General features: G+C 36.8%; 1 protein-coding gene across 1 annotated transcript; it reads left to right on the forward strand.

Moving 5' to 3' along the window:
* On the forward strand, positions 1–18,157 carry hsd17b4 (hydroxysteroid (17-beta) dehydrogenase 4). Its single transcript, XM_066643759.1, has 24 exons — positions 1–132; positions 4,002–4,055; positions 4,154–4,261; positions 4,709–4,768; positions 5,205–5,226; positions 5,346–5,392; positions 5,488–5,572; positions 5,691–5,878; positions 6,422–6,513; positions 6,613–6,637; positions 7,407–7,535; positions 7,936–8,039; positions 8,782–9,018; positions 11,738–11,789; positions 11,870–11,941; positions 12,083–12,186; positions 13,132–13,197; positions 13,856–13,925; positions 14,017–14,123; positions 14,909–14,995; positions 16,031–16,120; positions 16,204–16,342; positions 16,926–17,053; positions 17,215–18,157. The coding sequence occupies exons 1-24, from the start codon at positions 75–77 to the stop codon at positions 17,302–17,304; spliced, it is 2,214 nt and encodes a 737-aa protein (XP_066499856.1). The 5' UTR covers positions 1–74; the 3' UTR covers positions 17,305–18,157.
* Positions 18,158–18,174: the final 17 nt, after the last annotated feature.

Consider the following 18,174-nt stretch of genomic DNA (forward strand, 5'->3'; position numbering starts at 1 on the left):
CGTAATCTGAAGGCAGTAGGTGAAGAGTCAAGGTATAGTAACTGTCCGTCCACTTGTTACTGCAGCTCTTCATCATGTCTGCGCCACTGTCCTTCTCTGGAAAAGTGGTTGTTGTTACGGGAGCTGGAGGAGGTGAGTTTCGAAGGACTGTAGCTGTCCTTGTGCAAGTCTTCAGTGCTAAGAGCTCAATTTATCTGCGCCTATTACAGCTGACTGTGGTTAGCTGGCTAGCAGCAACAGTAAACAGCTCGTTATTTAACGTTGGATATCCCTTCTGTGTTGAAAGGAAAAGAAACAGCAACACACACGAGCGTAGCTTTTAAACAAGCACAATAAGCTGCGAGACTGTGACATCTAACCGAGCCCAAACCAGAAAACTATTGCGCTAACAGCTAGCTCCAACACTGAGAGTTATGTCATAGAGTTAGCCAGATAACTTAGAGAAACTTTGGACCAAACGGAACATTCAACTTTTGCTGCATCTGTTGTAAACAATGCACACTCGCCTTTTTTCAGTACTCTCAAAAGCGATTTATAGCGGTTTAAAGACTAGGAGACTAGTTTTGGGCTAATTGGGTCAGAATTGGGTCTGTGAAAGACAAAACGTTTGACAATACGGTAGCATAGTGCTGTATATCACTAGCAGGAGTTACAGATGTCTTGGTCGTCTTATTTGTCAGTGGCTACTGTTATTTAGTGTAGTATACTTTGGTTATTGTAGTGAATAAACGCTGATGCATAAATGTGCATCCACTATTGACATAGGCTGAGCACACTCTTTACGTAGTCTCCGTAGAAGGGTATTGTGAGTAGATTGAGACGCTCTGGGATAGTTGCACGTGAATCTAAGAATCTAAGCTTTGCCAAGTGTGAGCTGGAGAGGTATAAAAGACCCCAGCATTGACATGCAGAGCAGTGGGCCTGCTTTCTTTGTAACGATTGAGCTCCTTCAATTACGTTTCGTATAAGTTGTAGTGGTGTTTGGAATCCAGAACCACAATCAGTCAACATCTGTACTTGATGTCACCAATGTTCTTGTGGCTGATTGCAGTCAAATTCCTCACAGGGATGCTTCAGTATTTGGTAAACATTAAATACTTCCCATAAGAGTAGAAGATGTCATTGCAGCAAAGGGGGGACATACTCTTTATCAGTCTTCTTAAAGTTCAAATATCTAAAATTTTTAACATTATTATAGAAGCAAACTACTAATTTCAGTGTAAAGTTATAGTGAAATAAAGGCAACCTAAGCTGAGAAGGAAGTCACACACCCTCTGTGTATTGTTCTCGGCACCTCGTTTCCTTAGACGGCCTGGCCCCGCATGCACACTACTCCCGACCTTTAGGAACTTTGGTCCTCTTCATGAGAAAAGACAGTGATTGCTAACACAGGATTGTACATACAAGATGGCAGGGTGCAGTAAGAAAGGTTAAGCAGAAAGTGACCACCCAAATATTCCTCTGATAAAAACACGTATATCAGCTAAATATTAGCTTTTGGCAGAGCGCAACACAAGACAGGAATCAACACTGGACTAGCTTTTCTGGAAAGTCTGGACCAGGCATTGATTGTTTACTGACCAGCTTCCTTTTTGGTTCCAGTTTCAGTGGTTGAACTTCTAGACTGCCGAGTCCCCTTCTGATAATGATGCAGTATATTTTATACCCCATGTTTTGTGTTAGCATGCAGTTTTGGATAAATCAGAAGTAAGGCAGTGAGAATCACATTTGTTTAAATTTTAGATTATATTTTTTTATATGCACAATATAAAAAAACAAGTCAGCTCATGTGTGAGACTGGAGAAAGGTGTTATATTGTATTCTCCATCATGTTTACAGCTCTGAAAGTTAAATCACTCATGACCACTGAAAAAAATTATATCAACTGATTTTCACTGTTGCCTTGCGCCCAATGATTCCAGGTAGGTTCTGGACCCACCGCGACCCTGAACTGGATAAGCGGTTACAGAGAATGAATGAATGAATAAATGATTTTCACTGTTCACAGGGCTGTCCCGAATACCATTCTTTAGGGCTTCGGAGCTTTGGTAGCATAATTTGTTGTGGGGGGTTGTTTGTTGTTTAGAAAATCTACATCCGGTGCCTGATTTAAAGCCCTGAGTCTGTGCTACAGCTCCCACTAACTCACTCCCTAACTCGCACATACACTGTTTGGCTAAGGGCACAGAGTACACGAGTTAACTAGAGATTTGTAGAGGTGGTCTGGTCTAATTCGAGGTCAAAGTGGACTGTAGCTGTAGGTAGATTGTTGTAGGGTGTTAGGCTCTTTTAGGCTTCATTCTTGACTTTCCCTAGGAGTTCTAAGGAAGCAGAGCCATTTTGAATTTTGAATTTTTTTCCCTTTTCCTTTAATCACTGTAGAGCCTGAATACAGTTGAAGTGGAGCGTTGCCTTATTCGATTGTCATATTTATCCAAAAAAAATGAATACTCAGATCTGAGTATTCATTACTGAATACCTACCCAATGAATGTACAGTAAAAGTAAATGTTTTTACATTTTTTTTTTTTTTTTTTTTTTTTTTTTTTTTTTTTTTACATTTTTTCCTGTGAGTAAATTGCTTGGTCATGTCCATCTTTATCTTTTGTATAGCCACGACTACTGGGAAAAATTCAAAATTGTTTTGATGCTGCACACAAAACAATCCTTGGTTCTGTTTGATCTGGATATAGACCACTTCTATGGGTCAGACCAAATTTTGGCCCTTTGGTCTGGACCATGGTCTGAAGCACATTTAACACCTGCAATTTTGGTTCAGACCGAACAAATTGATTGTGAAACGACACTACAAGCTGTCAAAGGCCTTTACCATGACTTTGAAGAGATTTTCCCTTTCCTCAGTATTTAAGTCACTTGATGGCTAAATGATGTTCCATGTCTGTTTGCTAGAGTGACTGGTTGGAATAGGTCTGATGTGATGTTTTTTTCAGTGGCAAAAACTTACTTTTTACTGAAAATATTTGAATTTGATTTGAATGTGGTTGGACACACACAAAAAAACAACTGAAATGTGTGAAACTCAGATGGCTTAAGAGTACAAAGTTTCTTTGCAGGTTAGATTCCCAAAGTTGCAACAGAGTCAGTTATAAATGATGTGTACAGAACAAAGGGCAGAACTACAGTAGGTAATGGGTTATTATACTAAGAGGAGAGCAATGTGAATTGTAATAGTACTTAAACAGCAAAAAATACTCAGACATTAATGATGGCTTCCTGCAGCATGGAGCGTTTTCTAGTTCTTTTTTATGACTAGATTTTCTTTTTTTTTGACTTTTGGTGGTGATGTATGTGCAGCCAAGTAGTTCATATTGGTTATACATTTCTCCAGCTCCTGGTCTCTTCAACTATACTCAGGTTTCATAATGTAATACATTGTAGCGTTCTTGCCAATTAAATAAGCACTATGAAAACTGTGCCTGTATAATTATCAAGAACAAACATGTCCAAAACTATACTCAAAACATGCTACACACTACAATATAATTTAAAATATAATCAAGTAAAAACACTGAATATTGGGATAGTGTGCAAATAATTGTGTAGAGTTGAGTAAACTGCCATATTGTACAAGCTTAGTTGGTGTGGCAAGTAAAAATGAAATTCTACAACCTTTATGCTAATAACTAATTTCACCATAAATATTGGGTGTGTATTTAGTTATTGTAATACAGGCTGAGTGGTCTAGAAATGTAACATTGTTCCTGATAATGTTGTCTATATTTACATTGGCAAGTCTTGCAATATGAAAACTGCAGTTTTTCAAATTGTAATTGCAGTATATAAAAAAAACTAAAAATGTTCCGTCTTTATTGTGTTTTTTTTTTTTTTTTTTGCACTACATTTGTTATTTGACACTTAGTGTCTACTTGCACAATTACAGCTGTCGATTACATGAAAGCACATGTTTAGCAAGATGCTTAGTGAATATTGTAAATGTACTAAATGTATATAGGAATATGTTCTAAAATATTTTTCTTTCAGGCCTTGGGAAAGAGTATGCATTGGCTTTTGGTGAAAGGGGAGCTTCTGTTGTTGGTAGGTCATATTCTAAATCAATTCACTAAGTTTTATTTCATTCAGACCATTTATTCATAGATATTTGCCTGACATTGGACTCTTGGTTTAACACACAGTAAATGACCTTGGTGGAGATATAAAAGGAGGAGGGAAGAGTTCGGCAGCTGCTGATAAGGTGGTTGAGGAGATAAAAGCTAAAGGTGGCAAAGCTGTGGCAAATTATGGTGAGGAATTTTTCTACTGTTAAAGCTAACGACTCCTGTGATAACATCTTTTTTAAATTTTGCCACCCCTGTTCAAATGATATGTTTTGGTAAGTTTCATTTTTTAATTCAGATTGTAGTGTTTCACGGCCAATTCCATTCCCCCTCTAGACTGTTCTACCAAGCTGGCAGGATGAAGTCTAACACATGCTTCCTCTGAGACATATGCAGCCAGCCACTAATTCTTATTCAGATTGCTGCTTAAACAACAACATTGGACAGCAGAACAGTAAATCACCTGTTCTGGTATATTGGGTATATTGGCTAATAGACAATTAGGCAAACCTGCATTGTGCTCATAGTGAGGAGAGTGCAACACAGCATAAGTGTAATTGTCTGTCTGATGATCAAACTTGAATCTCAAACGTGAATTTATTGTTTTGAGTATGATGCCTTGTATCTTCACAGACTCAGTAGAGGATGGGGAAAAAGTCATTCAAACAGCCCTGGATGCATTTGGACGAATAGGTGAGAATAGATATAACTTATGTGTAATTTGTAGTAAATTTTATTTAGACTTTAAACCTGGCTAGGCCGTTTGCTTTTTTCCCTTGCAAATCACAGATAACACAGATGAGGTGGTGAAATATGATTTTAATTGTAGGTCATGGAAACGTGGGAAGGTATTCCTCTGAATGTACTGATTGTGGCTTTATCTGAAAGCACTTGTGTTTGTAAATAAATACAGGATTTGAATTTTGATTTTGTCAGTTTTGCTTTTGAAGGAGATCATACTTTAATTTTATATGGAATGTCATTCAAAATAACCTGTTATTAAATGTGTAATTACATAATATTTTAATAGCAAAAATGTAATAGCACTTCTAAGAGTTATAAAATGATATTCTGTGAACATTGTTGGCGATCACTGTTCTTTACGGTCTCATTTTGTTTTGCTTTGCAGATATCTTAGTAAATAATGCTGGGTAAGTAGAAAAAGTCTTAACGAAATGGACATATTGTTGTTTTTTTAATTGCTCACACAAAGAAGCTTCCACCTGATTCTATGAACTACAGTATACCTATATATTTTCCTATTTTTAAGGATCCTGCGTGATCGGTCATTTGCTAGAACCAGTGACCTGGACTGGGGTATGTATGGATTGTGGATATGTCTAAAATCTATACTGCCTTAAAGCAGAATCTGATTGATTATGCTGTTTGAATAATATTTCTGTTTTTTTCAGACCTCATTCATAGAGTACATTTAAGGGGTTCTTTCCTAGTTACCAGAGCAGCATGGAATCACATGAAGAACCAAAATTTTGGCAGGTAGTGTCATAAAAATAGCAGTGCATATTACCAATATTACTATTAAAAAGTTGTATTTTGAAAAAAAAAATTGTTAATTTGTCATTTCTTTATTTATATTGTGGACTTGCTGAATCAGAATAATCATGACATCATCAGCTGCTGGGATCTATGGCAACTTTGGTCAGGCTAACTACAGCGCTGCCAAGCTGGGCATTCTGGGATTGGCAAATACTTTGGCCATTGAAGGCAATAAGTACAATATCCACTGCAATACCATAGCCCCCACTGCAGGCTCACGCCTCACACAGACTGTCATGCCTCCAGGTTAAGATCTCTTTGTCATTCTGTACAGTATCAAAATATTCAATCTCAGTTTAGTAAAGCATTATTTGTACAAATGTTTTAATCTTACAGTGCTGTCATTAACATTTTTGTTAAATTATGATAATGAGGCAACACTATAATGTAGGGTGTCACTGCATGCGTTTTTATGTTCCTGACTCTAGTTAGGTGTGATATTGTATTTTTAAAGTGTCTGTTTTTGCAACAAAAATATCAATGATGCTTGTAAGCAATACAGCATCCTGTTTGCTTTGCTCAGCTCTTCATATATATATATATATATATATATATATATACACACACACACACACACACTTTGTTCAGTAGCAGCTGACACTTGCTGTCCTTTGGAACAAAGGAAAGCTCTGTGAGATAATTCTAACTGTCAAATAACCTTTTATTGCCTGTGGCTGAATAGACCACTTTGAATCTTGATATTAAGCAGTGTGATGCGTGTTACTCTGAGTTGCCCGTTGTGCACGCCTAATTGTGAATGACAATACATCTTGCTTGTTCTTTTGTCAGATCTCTTGGAGTCCTTGAAAGCAGAATATGTAGCTCCTCTTGTTCTTTGGCTGTGCCATGAGGAGTGTCAGGAGAATGGCAGTCTTTTTGAGGTGGGTGTATTGGTGAATTGAATTTTTTCAAATAAATAAATACACACTAATTGATATTCCAGTTATAAACAGCACACATTTTATTACTGCTTCTCTCAGGTTGGTGCTGGCTGGATTGGCAAATGTAAGTGAAATGACATGTGTGTCAATTATTTATTTATTTTTTTTACTGGTAGGGACGTGCAAATCCCCACTGAGTTATTTTTTAAAGTGAGACTAGATCCACCTGGATTAGCATTATAGGACAATATTACAGTTATAGGGTTGCACGGTGGCACAGCAGGTAGTGTCGCAGTCACACAGCCCCAGTGACCTGGAGGTTGTGGGTTTGAGTCCCGCTCCAGGTGACTGTGAGAAGTTTGGTGTGTTCTTCCCGTTTCCTCCGGGTGCTCCAGTTTCCTCCAACAGTCCAAAAACACACGTTGGTAGGTGGATTGGCAACTCAAAAGTGTCCGTAGGTATAAATGTGTGTTGCCCTGTGAAGGACTGGTGCCCCCTCCAGGGTGTATTCCTGCCTTGCGCCCAATGATTCCAGGTAGCCTCTGGACCCACCGTGACCCTGAACTGGATAAGCGGTTACAGATAATGAATGAATGAATGAATGAATGAATTACAGTTATATTTGGAGTCACAATAAAATAAAATTACTGCACAGTGCAAATAGTACATAATACATTATAAATTGATTATATAAATATTTATATAAAAAAATATATAAACATTTGTTTATTGGGGTTTTTTTTTTTTTTTTTGGTAACTATCAGACAATAATAGTACCATACCATTATCATTGTGCATCCCTAGTTAGTGGTCAATTTTTTTTTTTGCTAAAATTTGGAGGAATTATTCAGAAAAATCCCTAATTATGTTCTTAAAATTTTCTTTGGATCCAGTGCGGTGGGAGAGGACTCAGGGTAGTATTGTCCGGCATAAGAACCAGAGCATGAGCCCAGAGGAGGTACGGGAAAAGTGGGATCAGATATGTGACTTTACCAACGCCACTAAGCCAGCTAATATACAAGGTAATTGTTGAAGTGGGTTAATACATGGCCTTTGGGCCTAACTGCAAACCTGAACTAATGTTACTTTGTTTGAAAACACTAGCACATAATGCAAGCACATAGTGTCAGCAGTGATCAGGCAAGGTTCAGAAACAGAAAAATTCTAAAGATCATGAATTGAATGAATTCATAATTACGAAGGTCAGAAGAAAGAAGTGAAGGCCACAGCATGCTCCTCTCTTCATCTAGCTGCCCTCAGGATATGTTGCATGTAGGCGGCAGAGTTGGTAGAAGGCTCATTAGCATGGCTTTGTAGTGCTTGTTGTTTGTGTAATATTGGAAGGACATGTTGCTCTCTTTGTCTTTATGAGAAGCATGGAGGAGTGAATTAACATCCCTTCCTTTTGCACACTACCATTAGATTCATTGCAAACGCTGGTGGAGGTGCTGTCACAAGTGGAGGCTGGGGAAGGACTTGAAGCCAATCCCACCAGTGCTCTAGCCTCAGCATCCGGCATCAACCCAGTGAGTAGTCCAGAAAGCATTACATATCTGAATGCACCAATATGACACTTGTACATATTTGCGGATTCGTATACATAACGTTTTGGAGAAATTTGAATATGCACAAAATTGGTTCAAATGCCAGGATTAAATATTCTTTATTGGAGTACAGTAAATACGTGTGGCTGTGTACTGATGCTGATATCTGATATTTTCGTGTCCTTCTGAAAATCAGAAATGGGACCTAGGCACACCCGTGATATTGGTACAGAGAAATATACCATGTATTTGGGGAGACTTCATGTGATTAAAATGCAGACATTTTGGTAAAATCACAGTGTCACCTAAGGGTTTTGATACATTGTTTTAAGTACAATGAATATTTTACCAAATATAGGCTTAAACATATGTCTAACCTCAGAAATTGTGTTTTTAACAAATATCTGCTAAAAACATAGCAGTATGTTTCTAAAATGTAGGTATTAGAACTAGACTCATTGATTACTACATGGATAATTATTTTTCAGCTCTGATGGTTTAGTTTTAAGCTATTATGATAGGATTCCTATGTCATATCCCTAAATAAATGCATTTAGAGCCCGTTTCTTGTACCCATGACCCTGCTGCTACTATTACATTTGCTTATTAAACAGATCTTTGTAATTTTGCCTTGTGATTTAACATTCTTTATATCCAAGGTCATTCAGATCATTAATGCTTTTTCATGCTTAAAGGCTGAGCTGTTTTTCTTGCATTTTTGCAGACAGAGGCTGTGGGTATAGTGCTTCCACAAATGACCTTCAGCTACACCCACATGCACTGTATCCTCTATGCTCTGGGAGTGGGCATGTCCACTAAGGAACCTGACCACCTCAGGTTTCTCTATGAAGGCCATGAGGACTTCAGCTGCCTGCCGACATTTGGTGTGATCCCAGCTCAAGCTTCTATGTTTGAAGGAGGACTCAGCTCACTTCCAGGGATCAATTTCGACCCCACTAAGGTGAGCAACAGCAAACCACTAAATCATTTTAGAGCTAAACTTGCATCTGGTAGAGTGAATATTTATGATGCTTGCTCTACATTTAAGGAATCATCTTTGTTCTAAGATGTTTTCAGGAATTTCCTTTTCAGGAATCAGAACGTTTTCCAGCTGTGTGATTTATAATACGCAAGGAGCTACTATGTATCTGATTAAGGCTTTTGCTTGAACTGATGAGCACTGGGACACACTTAGGTTATTTCATCATTCTTGTACATTCTTTCTTTCTTGCATGTGTACTGGAATAGTAATAGTTTGCTTTAGCTCAAAAAAATTCTCTCAGTAATCAGGTCAAAATCAATCAATCAATTTACCTAACACATGTTCCCCCATGTGATGTGCAATTCATCATATCATTTAAAGGGAACGTACACAATTGTGGGGAAACACAGATATCTCTGGTAGTTTTATTCAGAAGCTCTGCGTCTTTTAATGTGGAAAGGTGTGTTTGAGTGGACAAAACAACTATTGTTTGTACGTTGCTGAAGTTGAACTTGTCTGTAGGTTTTTATTCACTGTTTAAATGACCAAAGAATCTTATTTGTAACTTGAGTTGTTTAGTTATGTAGCATTTACAGAAATACAGTTAGCTGTCTCCCGAGACATTTCCACCTTAAGTTATCTGTAATAGCAAAAATAAGTTAATATTACTCACTTATGGAGCAGGAATAAGAATGAATCCTTAGCAGACCCCACCCATCATTGTGTTATTGCCTTATTTTACTCTAAAGCATTTGAGGCCAAACGTTTTCATAGACTTAAGCTAAAGAATTTCAAACTCAATTTTTCACACTTCAACTCAATACACGTCAGGCCATCTACATTTCTCATATCAAAGGTAATTTTGAAACAAGAGCAAAGGGAAACTAGGCAGTCCCAGTTTTGCCGGACCCCCATTAGCTATACAACCGTTGTCACAAAACTTTAAAAACATATAGATTATCTACGACCAAAGAAGACCAATAACATTTTGTTGATTTTAAGAATTACAATTACTTATTTATTCAACGTATCAGGTTAGAGTAAAGCATGTGAAGTTTAAGGTGGCTGTGCACAGCTACATGCAGTTTTATAAACACACTAATGCCACCTTAAGTTCTCTCTGTGAAATACGGCTGAACTAACAGTTCCTACTTGTGCATGCGCGTTTCAACATTAGGGGTCAGTCAGTCAGTAAGCGAAAATGCCTCTTCTAGTTGATTAGAGACATTTGATCATTAATTTATAATATTAGATTATCAGTAGATCAAAAAAGTACATATAATTTCATATAATGTGCCTTTAAACATGATTTCAGAAATTGAGGTAAAAGCATGTAATGATTCATGATTTAATTCCTTACACAATTTATTTTAATACTATTTAAACAAAAAAATTTAACAAAACATTTATGAAAATCATATCATAATATGTATATATTATATAATTTTTAAAAAGAATCTTCTGCAATTAAAATGTGAAAAAAGCAAATTAATGTGGATATGCCTAGTAAAATATTTTTAACAAAAATAATTTGCTCCTTTTAATTAAAAGATAATCCAAAGAAGAATAGCAATAGGCAAGAATGCAGAAAACAAAACACAGAAAGCAATGTAACAGGATGTAGATGTAGTGCAAGTGCCTAGGGGTGAAGGCTAGGCTAGAAAATTTGTGAGCTTAACAGAAAAAGTATGTTTGAGCAGAAAGCCCAACAAACTTAATTGAATCGCACCACTTTTGTCAGGAGAAATATGCTACAATTCAAGAAAATCATTGTAAGAAGCTTGTGTATGGCTGTCCTGAGCCAGGGGTTCTCAATGTTTTCAACCTCACAGCCCACCTGTTTATAACTGGCTGAGTGCCAGTCATTTGATTACTATTATATCCTACTGCTACCCTGCTTCTACCTGTTAGTGCCAAGTGCCTGCAGTTTAATGCTGTGATTGTTTTCCGCCAGCAGAAAATATTTTCCTGAGTATGGGCCTACAGACCACAGGGGTGCTTCACTAGGTTGAGAAACCCTATCCTATGTTTTATTTATGTTCAGCAATTAATAGGCCAAACCACTACATACTAAAAAGTGTACGTATATTTTTGATCCATTACAGATCAGATATATCCGGTATAGTAAATAAAACCTGATAGAAATGAGTCAATTGGCTGCTGTGAAAATGATGCATACATACATTACATGCCCTAATATGAGTTGTGAAAAATTTAAGTTTGAAAGTATATTACAATGTGAATTTGTAATTCAGGTTTACATACAAATCAAAACAATAATCGAAATACAGGGGTTTTACATTTAAACATTTGTTTAACAACTTTTTCTGAAATGAATGGTGTTAATATGGAATCTGTCCCCACTGCACTTCCGGGAATGTTTTAATCTAGAATCAGCTTTTGGTGGCATTCAGCCACAAGAACATTAGTGGAGTGCAGGTACTGATGTTGAATCATTTGTTCTAGGTTAGTAATGCCATTTACTTTGTTGTATTTTGAAAACTCCAATTCCCCCATGTTTGTTCTTATATCAAGGTTATTACTAGAGAGTTTAGGCTGATTTTAAGGGTGTATCTACAAACCGTTTGCATATAATGTATAAGAATCATAGTCTTATGTATAGCCTTATAGAGATCTTACAATGGAAAAGTAGAATCTTTCTTCCTAATGCTTCCTTACTTTTTGTTTTCCTTCATAGCTTTTGCATGGAGAGCAGTACTTGGAGTTGTACAAACCATTACCCACCTCTGGTACATCTGTCTTTTCCAAGACATTTCTAATCAGTTGCAGTTGCTTTTAACTGGCTCTATAACTAATGTCTACGTTCTAGGAACACTGACTTCAAAGGCAACGGTAGCCGATATTCTCGACAAGGGTTCCGGTGCAGTCCTACTCTTGGATGGTGAATGTCTTTTTGACATTTTCAATATAATTTCACATGTACATTAGAACTACTCACTTAAAACACCTGCGTTGAAGAGGGTACACTAGAATGACACCAAATTAATACTACAAATAATCTGAGAATCTTTCTTTCTTTAAGTTCACACATACAACAACCAGGAGCTGGTGTGCTACAATCAGTTCTCAGTGTTCATTGTTGGTGCTGGAGGTTTCGGAGGAAAGAGATCTTCAGATAAAGCTGTGGTAAATACCCATTCTGTGTTCTGGCTTTGTACACAATGGCTTTTAGTCATCATATTTGCATATGATCAAATCTGATCATAAAATGAGTGCTCAGATTTTACCTTCAATATTCATCAGATTCTTTCAGGATTCATTAGTGTCATCTTTGTCATATCTGTATAATCAAACTCACATCTGGTGTCTACATGTGAAAGCAGAATATATTAACAGTATAAAAAACTGCTTGATTTATGATTAAATGATCAAGAATATTAAAAAAAGTGTATTTCTTAAACAAATACAATACATTTTTGTACTACATTTATGTCTCTAAACATGCAAAACTTACCTTCTACAGTAGAAGCTATTGTCAGTTATAGTGCAACCAGCTGGAATTTAATGAACATACTCATACCAACACAACTCCATATTCAGAAAGAAGATTACCTAATTTTATTAAGCTTTTATTTATTATTAATTCATCATTTTTCAAAACACAAAGCACGTACAAAGAACACCAGAAGCAAACAAGAGTACAGAAAGCACATACACATTTTTAATCTATGCGATTTTAACACTTACTTTGCTTAAGCTCTGGCCAGTAGAAGGAACAGTGCACTCACCTGAAACTCAGTTCACAAAGACAACCATTGGCTAAGGAGCTCTTTAATGTATTTTTTTTTAATTGGACAAGTGTCTAAATATCTCCATGTACTAAGGCTGCTTAATGTAAATGATATGTAACTAAGGTATTTGTGTGTGGGCTTTTATTACCCCATGTGCTAAAGCTCATTCATTGCTTACCTGCAGTCATATGGTTGTGGGGATGAGGAGTATTTTGTCCATCGTTCAGAGCATGCAGATTTGTACTTATTTCTGTGGTGTGAGGAATAAGGGCCAAAGATAGTGTCTCAATTGTTTTACTTTTTTTTTTTTTTTTTAACAAATGGTTGTACATCTCTCCAGCCTACAGTTCCAGCTCCAAACAGAGCCCCAGATGCAGTGATTGTGGACGAAACCTCTAGAGATCAGGTAAGAGTGTGATTATAAAGTTTATGGGGGCACATCGCTGGCTCTAAAAATGTGATGGCTATAACATTTGGGTGTCTGAAGCTGTTCTCTCTAAGGATCTTGTAGGCAGTGGTATAAAAGATGGTAGAAGGAGTGACATGTTCTGATGTGTGAATAGTGGGTGGTGGAGCCATGTATTCTGCATTTGCATACGAGATGAAACAGACTTGCATCTGCAACTGATAGCAAATCTGGAGAGACAGATGCACAGATGCAGATCGCTGCTGTCTGAACAAAATCTTGCATCTACAGAATATTAATTTTTCTGGAGGAAAAACAGAAATAACGTTGTGTCCTGAATTTTCATGAAAGTCATTTATATTACTTGTCGGTAAGAAACAATAATTGTGATATTTTAAAATATATATTATGTTCACCTGAGATAAAAAAAAAAAGTTTAAATGCACTTGCTTTGTAGTCCCTGAATGAAAATGTTTATGCTCCATAGAGTGGACTTTCAAATAGGGATGGCCGTGTTTAAAATAGCTTTTGTACAGTATCTCTATGTCCAGTCCACTAGATGTCAGCATGATGGCTGTTTCATAACGTGAAGAAGAATCTTTCCATTCACATGATATCTCTTTAACTCAAAATTCTATATGTCATTTCTGCATTTCAGGCTGCTTTATACAGGTTAAGTGGAGACTGGAACCCACTTCACATAGATCCGAGCTTTGCGGTCATGGGAGGTAGGACATTTCTGAGCAAATCATAATCATAGCTTTTCTTGTAGTAAAATGCATTATCAATCAGAGGTTATAAAGCAGTCTAAAATTTTAGGCTTCAAAACCCCAATTCTGCATGGACTCTGTTCTTTTGGATTTGCTGCTCGCCATGTCCTGAAGCATTTTGCTGGCAATGATGTTTCCAGATTCAAATCCATCAAGGTAAGGTAAAACCAGATGGTGGTACTTCGGATTTCAGCATTCATGCATATATTAATTTAGTTTTATTTCCCATTTAAGAAGTCTTAAAACAGATTACTAGTCAAATATGCACATTTATGAATGTTTCTTCGGGCTCAGGCTGTTCTGGTTGGCCGATTATGTCATGCAAAATTAGTTGTTTATATGATATGGAATAGACACTGATGAGTGGAAAAATCAGTCATTTCTGAGGATTTATGGGTTTGATGCTCATATGGACATTTTTAATAGGGACTACTACACTTGGCCAACACCTACTGATATCAACAGCATCAACATGAATATACATCTAATGCCTACCATGTGGAAAAACAACAATAACCTTCTATAAAGAGAAAGAAAACATCAGTATAAAAGTTCATTAAAAGAGAACAAACAAACAACTGCAAGAATATCTATAATACATATCTGTATTAAAACTTTGTGAAGCTCTTGAGTTTAATCACATCTGTCAGGAGAGTGCAGTTTATCTAAAACATCTGGATTTTATTACATTTGAGCTCTAGTAAATGATTTTAGTTTAGAGTTATCAATCTTCAACTCCTTGAAATCAGAATGACTACAAACCTTTTAAATGTTGTTGCTTGCTTGGCTTTATTAATGTCTGCAAGGGTTGTCATTAATTTTCAGTGCGTTAATAAAATGGTATTTAACTCTTAAAACCAGTGGGCTTTTTCTGACTCGTGTGCATGTTTTTTTATTTTTTTTATTTTATTTTATTTTTTTTTTACCCTCTTTTGGGACAGGTTCGGTTTGTGAAGCCTGTGCTTCCAGGGCAGTCCCTTCAGACAGAGATGTGGAAGGAGGGAAACAGGATTCACCTTCTGTGTAAAGTGAGAACACATCATGTTTCCCTTATTTGCTTAAGCCTTTTAAGTCTAAGGGTGAATCCCATTTCTTATTTTTACCACTACTCCTTGTTTTAGAGCGTTATCTTGGCCCTTAGAATGGAGTTACTGGGGGTTAATGTTTAAAATCTTAAGATACGAAATGGGACGACGCTGCGAGTCTGCAGCGACACCAGTGAAGTGCTTCTGGACTTTAACATTGTTAAATTTAGGGCATCATTCCTTCAAAAGCATGCCACAATCATATATTATCACCCACTCCTAACTCTCTGTGACATAAAGCTGAATTCAGCTGCTTATTAGGTTCCACCTTAAATGATGCAGCAGCCACATGCGCTAGAACGTAACTGCTTCAGCATTTAAGGTGAAACTGGATAATCAGAGACATCAGCAGACTGCTAGTGATGTTTTATGCTTATTATGAAGTAAAGGGACATGATGCACTGAATTGCCGTTAAACTAAGGTAGTACAATGGTTTTCATAGTTTTTAAAGGAGAAAATACTGTTATTTGCTGATTTATTTATTTTATTTTATTTACTTGCGCTGCCAAGTTTTGAAGGATTATACAGTCCACCCCTCTTTCACAACAAATATTGAGACACCCTACCTCTAGACAAAACGGAGGGGTAGGGCTAAGAGTTGAAATGAGATTCACCCTAAGGTTTCTTTGGAAAATCATGGTTTCTGTTCCTCACTCTTATAACAAACTGATACAACACTGATGTTTCAGAATATGTATTTGCATTCTGAATAATAATGATATTCAAATGGTCAGCTGACAAAAATGATAACAGGGAATATAGGTTTACATTTAATTAGGTGAAAGCACTGGCTAAAACAGGTAGTGTATAAGTCTTAAGAAACTGTAACAATAAGAAATAACTGAAACAGTTAATCTTAAGTTTTTGAAAATGCGCAGTCCCCAAAGGGCACTAACACTAGCTCCCTGGGAAGTTGTCCTCCGTACGTGCTGTTCTTGCTTTCAGAATCATTTTGCTTATCTGCTCTGGCTGTGTAGGTCAAGGAGAGTGGGGCTGTGGTATTATCTGGGGCATATATAGATTTATATGCAGATCCTGGAGCTTCTGTTGTTACTGCTCCAGCGCAGGTAAGAGATGTTTCCATTTTAATATATATAATCTATCTCACTGTAAAGATGATGATATGATCACAGTTCTGATTTTGTCATAGACTGGGGGTCTCCAGAGTGATTTAGTGTTTGCTGAGATTGGCCGGCGAATCAAAGACTTGGGTGCTGAACTTGTGAAGAAAGTTAATGGCATTTTTGGATGGGAAATCACCAAAGGAGGAAAGATGGCAGCACAGTGGAGTAAGTTAAATTTATCATATTTGTAGTTGAGTCATTTAAACAATTTATTTTCCATGTTTAACCAGTATAGATACAGAAGAAAAAACCTGTATATGTAATTCTTCACCTCACTACTGGGCAACCAATGCCCCTCAGTTCAACACTCAACTGTTCCTGTCCCTGAAATAATTACAGATAAATAAATAAAAATCACACCATGTTCTAGAGCTATTATTTTGAAACATCAAGGTTTTTAAACACCTGCTCATCCAGCATTTCCTCTGAAACTAAGAATTTTAATGTTTGTTCCCCTTGGCTGTTGTAACAGCTTGTACTTTTCTGGCAAGGCTTATTTGTTGTAACCTTTTCTGTGAGAATTTTCTAGCACTCAGAGTGGCAGTTTTTTGTATATAACCAGCCACCAACTAGATTCCAGTGGTGAAAAATCCAACTGCAAAATACACAGGCCAAAATTAAGAAGATTTAAATGTGGTGAGACACAACGAAGCTGTGTCAGGAGTCAGATGTGCAATTTGGAATATAGTATAAGATCATTAGCTATATTAATAAAACAAAGACCTAATAATATTATCCATACATGCAGCGATTGATCTGAAGACAGGAAATGGTGCCCTCCACAAGGGCCCATACACCGGCAAAGCTGATGTGACCTTCACTGTCGCTGATGAGGACTTCATGGACGTGGTGATGGGAAAACTCAATCCTCAGAAGGTACAGACCGTTCACCATTTGTCACGTTCTAAACTGCTGGATGAGCCGTGAAAAATGAATTCTGATTCACCCAGATGTGCAAATGTCATCATTCATCTACTGTAATAATCCTGCTGTTCAGAGATCAATGGGGGTTTGTTTGCTTGTTTGTTTCCCTACAGGCATTTTTCGCTGGCAAACTGAAGGTCAGGGGGAATATCATGATGAGCCAGAAGCTGGAGATGATACTGAAGGATTATGCCAAGCTGTGAGCCTCCAACCATCCGATGCCTGGCGGCCAATGCAAATGCACACTTTCTGATACTCTCACTCCTACAGTGTGTGTAATAAGATCTAAACAAAGAAATGAGAATGTCTAACATTTCCTATAAGCTATATTCCTAGTCCAAAATCACTGAAACTGGTAATACAGACCTTAGGGTGGTGAAGACGGTTCTAACCTGATTACATCTAATGTATTCAAAATTAGGTATTTTCTTTAATTCTGATTTATTCAAATCAAAGCAGATGGGATTGAAAGGTGTAGGAGAATGGAACTAAAAAAAAGAAGTTTTCATACTGTATTTTTTTTTTTTTTTTTATAAACAAAACACTGTAGACGTCTACTAGTGCCCAGGCAGGTGATCGTGCAGTACTTAATAATCAATAATTAGCACATATTCCTTTAGTGTTGAGGCAGAAAATCTCAAGCAGTCTTTCTGGTATATCGTCCGTGTCGAAACCCTATGCCTTATAAAATAATTCATGGAGACTTTGCTATTAATTGCCATGACCTAACAGTTTATCTAATTAAAGGAGTACAAGTTCAATATGAGCTGTTAATTTATAATAAAATTTCAGTAAAAAAAATCTCATGCAACACACCTGACTCTTCAGTGATATTTCTCAACAGTGAAGGGGGGAAAAAAAGATACAGACATATGAATGTTGCATCAAGTTGATTTATTATACCATTACATTAGCTGTATATTACATAGTCCAATTTACAATAATTTTGTACTCATTATAAAATTAGATTTATTTGTGTATATTCACATTTCAGAGATTAGAGAGAAAGCTTGAGAAGCTACACATTACAACTACAGTTGATTTCTTATTTCCACCTTGTTAAGGAAATGATA

Source organism: Hoplias malabaricus, chromosome 14 (assembly GCF_029633855.1).
Source record: "Hoplias malabaricus isolate fHopMal1 chromosome 14, fHopMal1.hap1, whole genome shotgun sequence".
Classification (NCBI taxonomy): domain Eukaryota; kingdom Metazoa; phylum Chordata; class Actinopteri; order Characiformes; family Erythrinidae; genus Hoplias; species Hoplias malabaricus.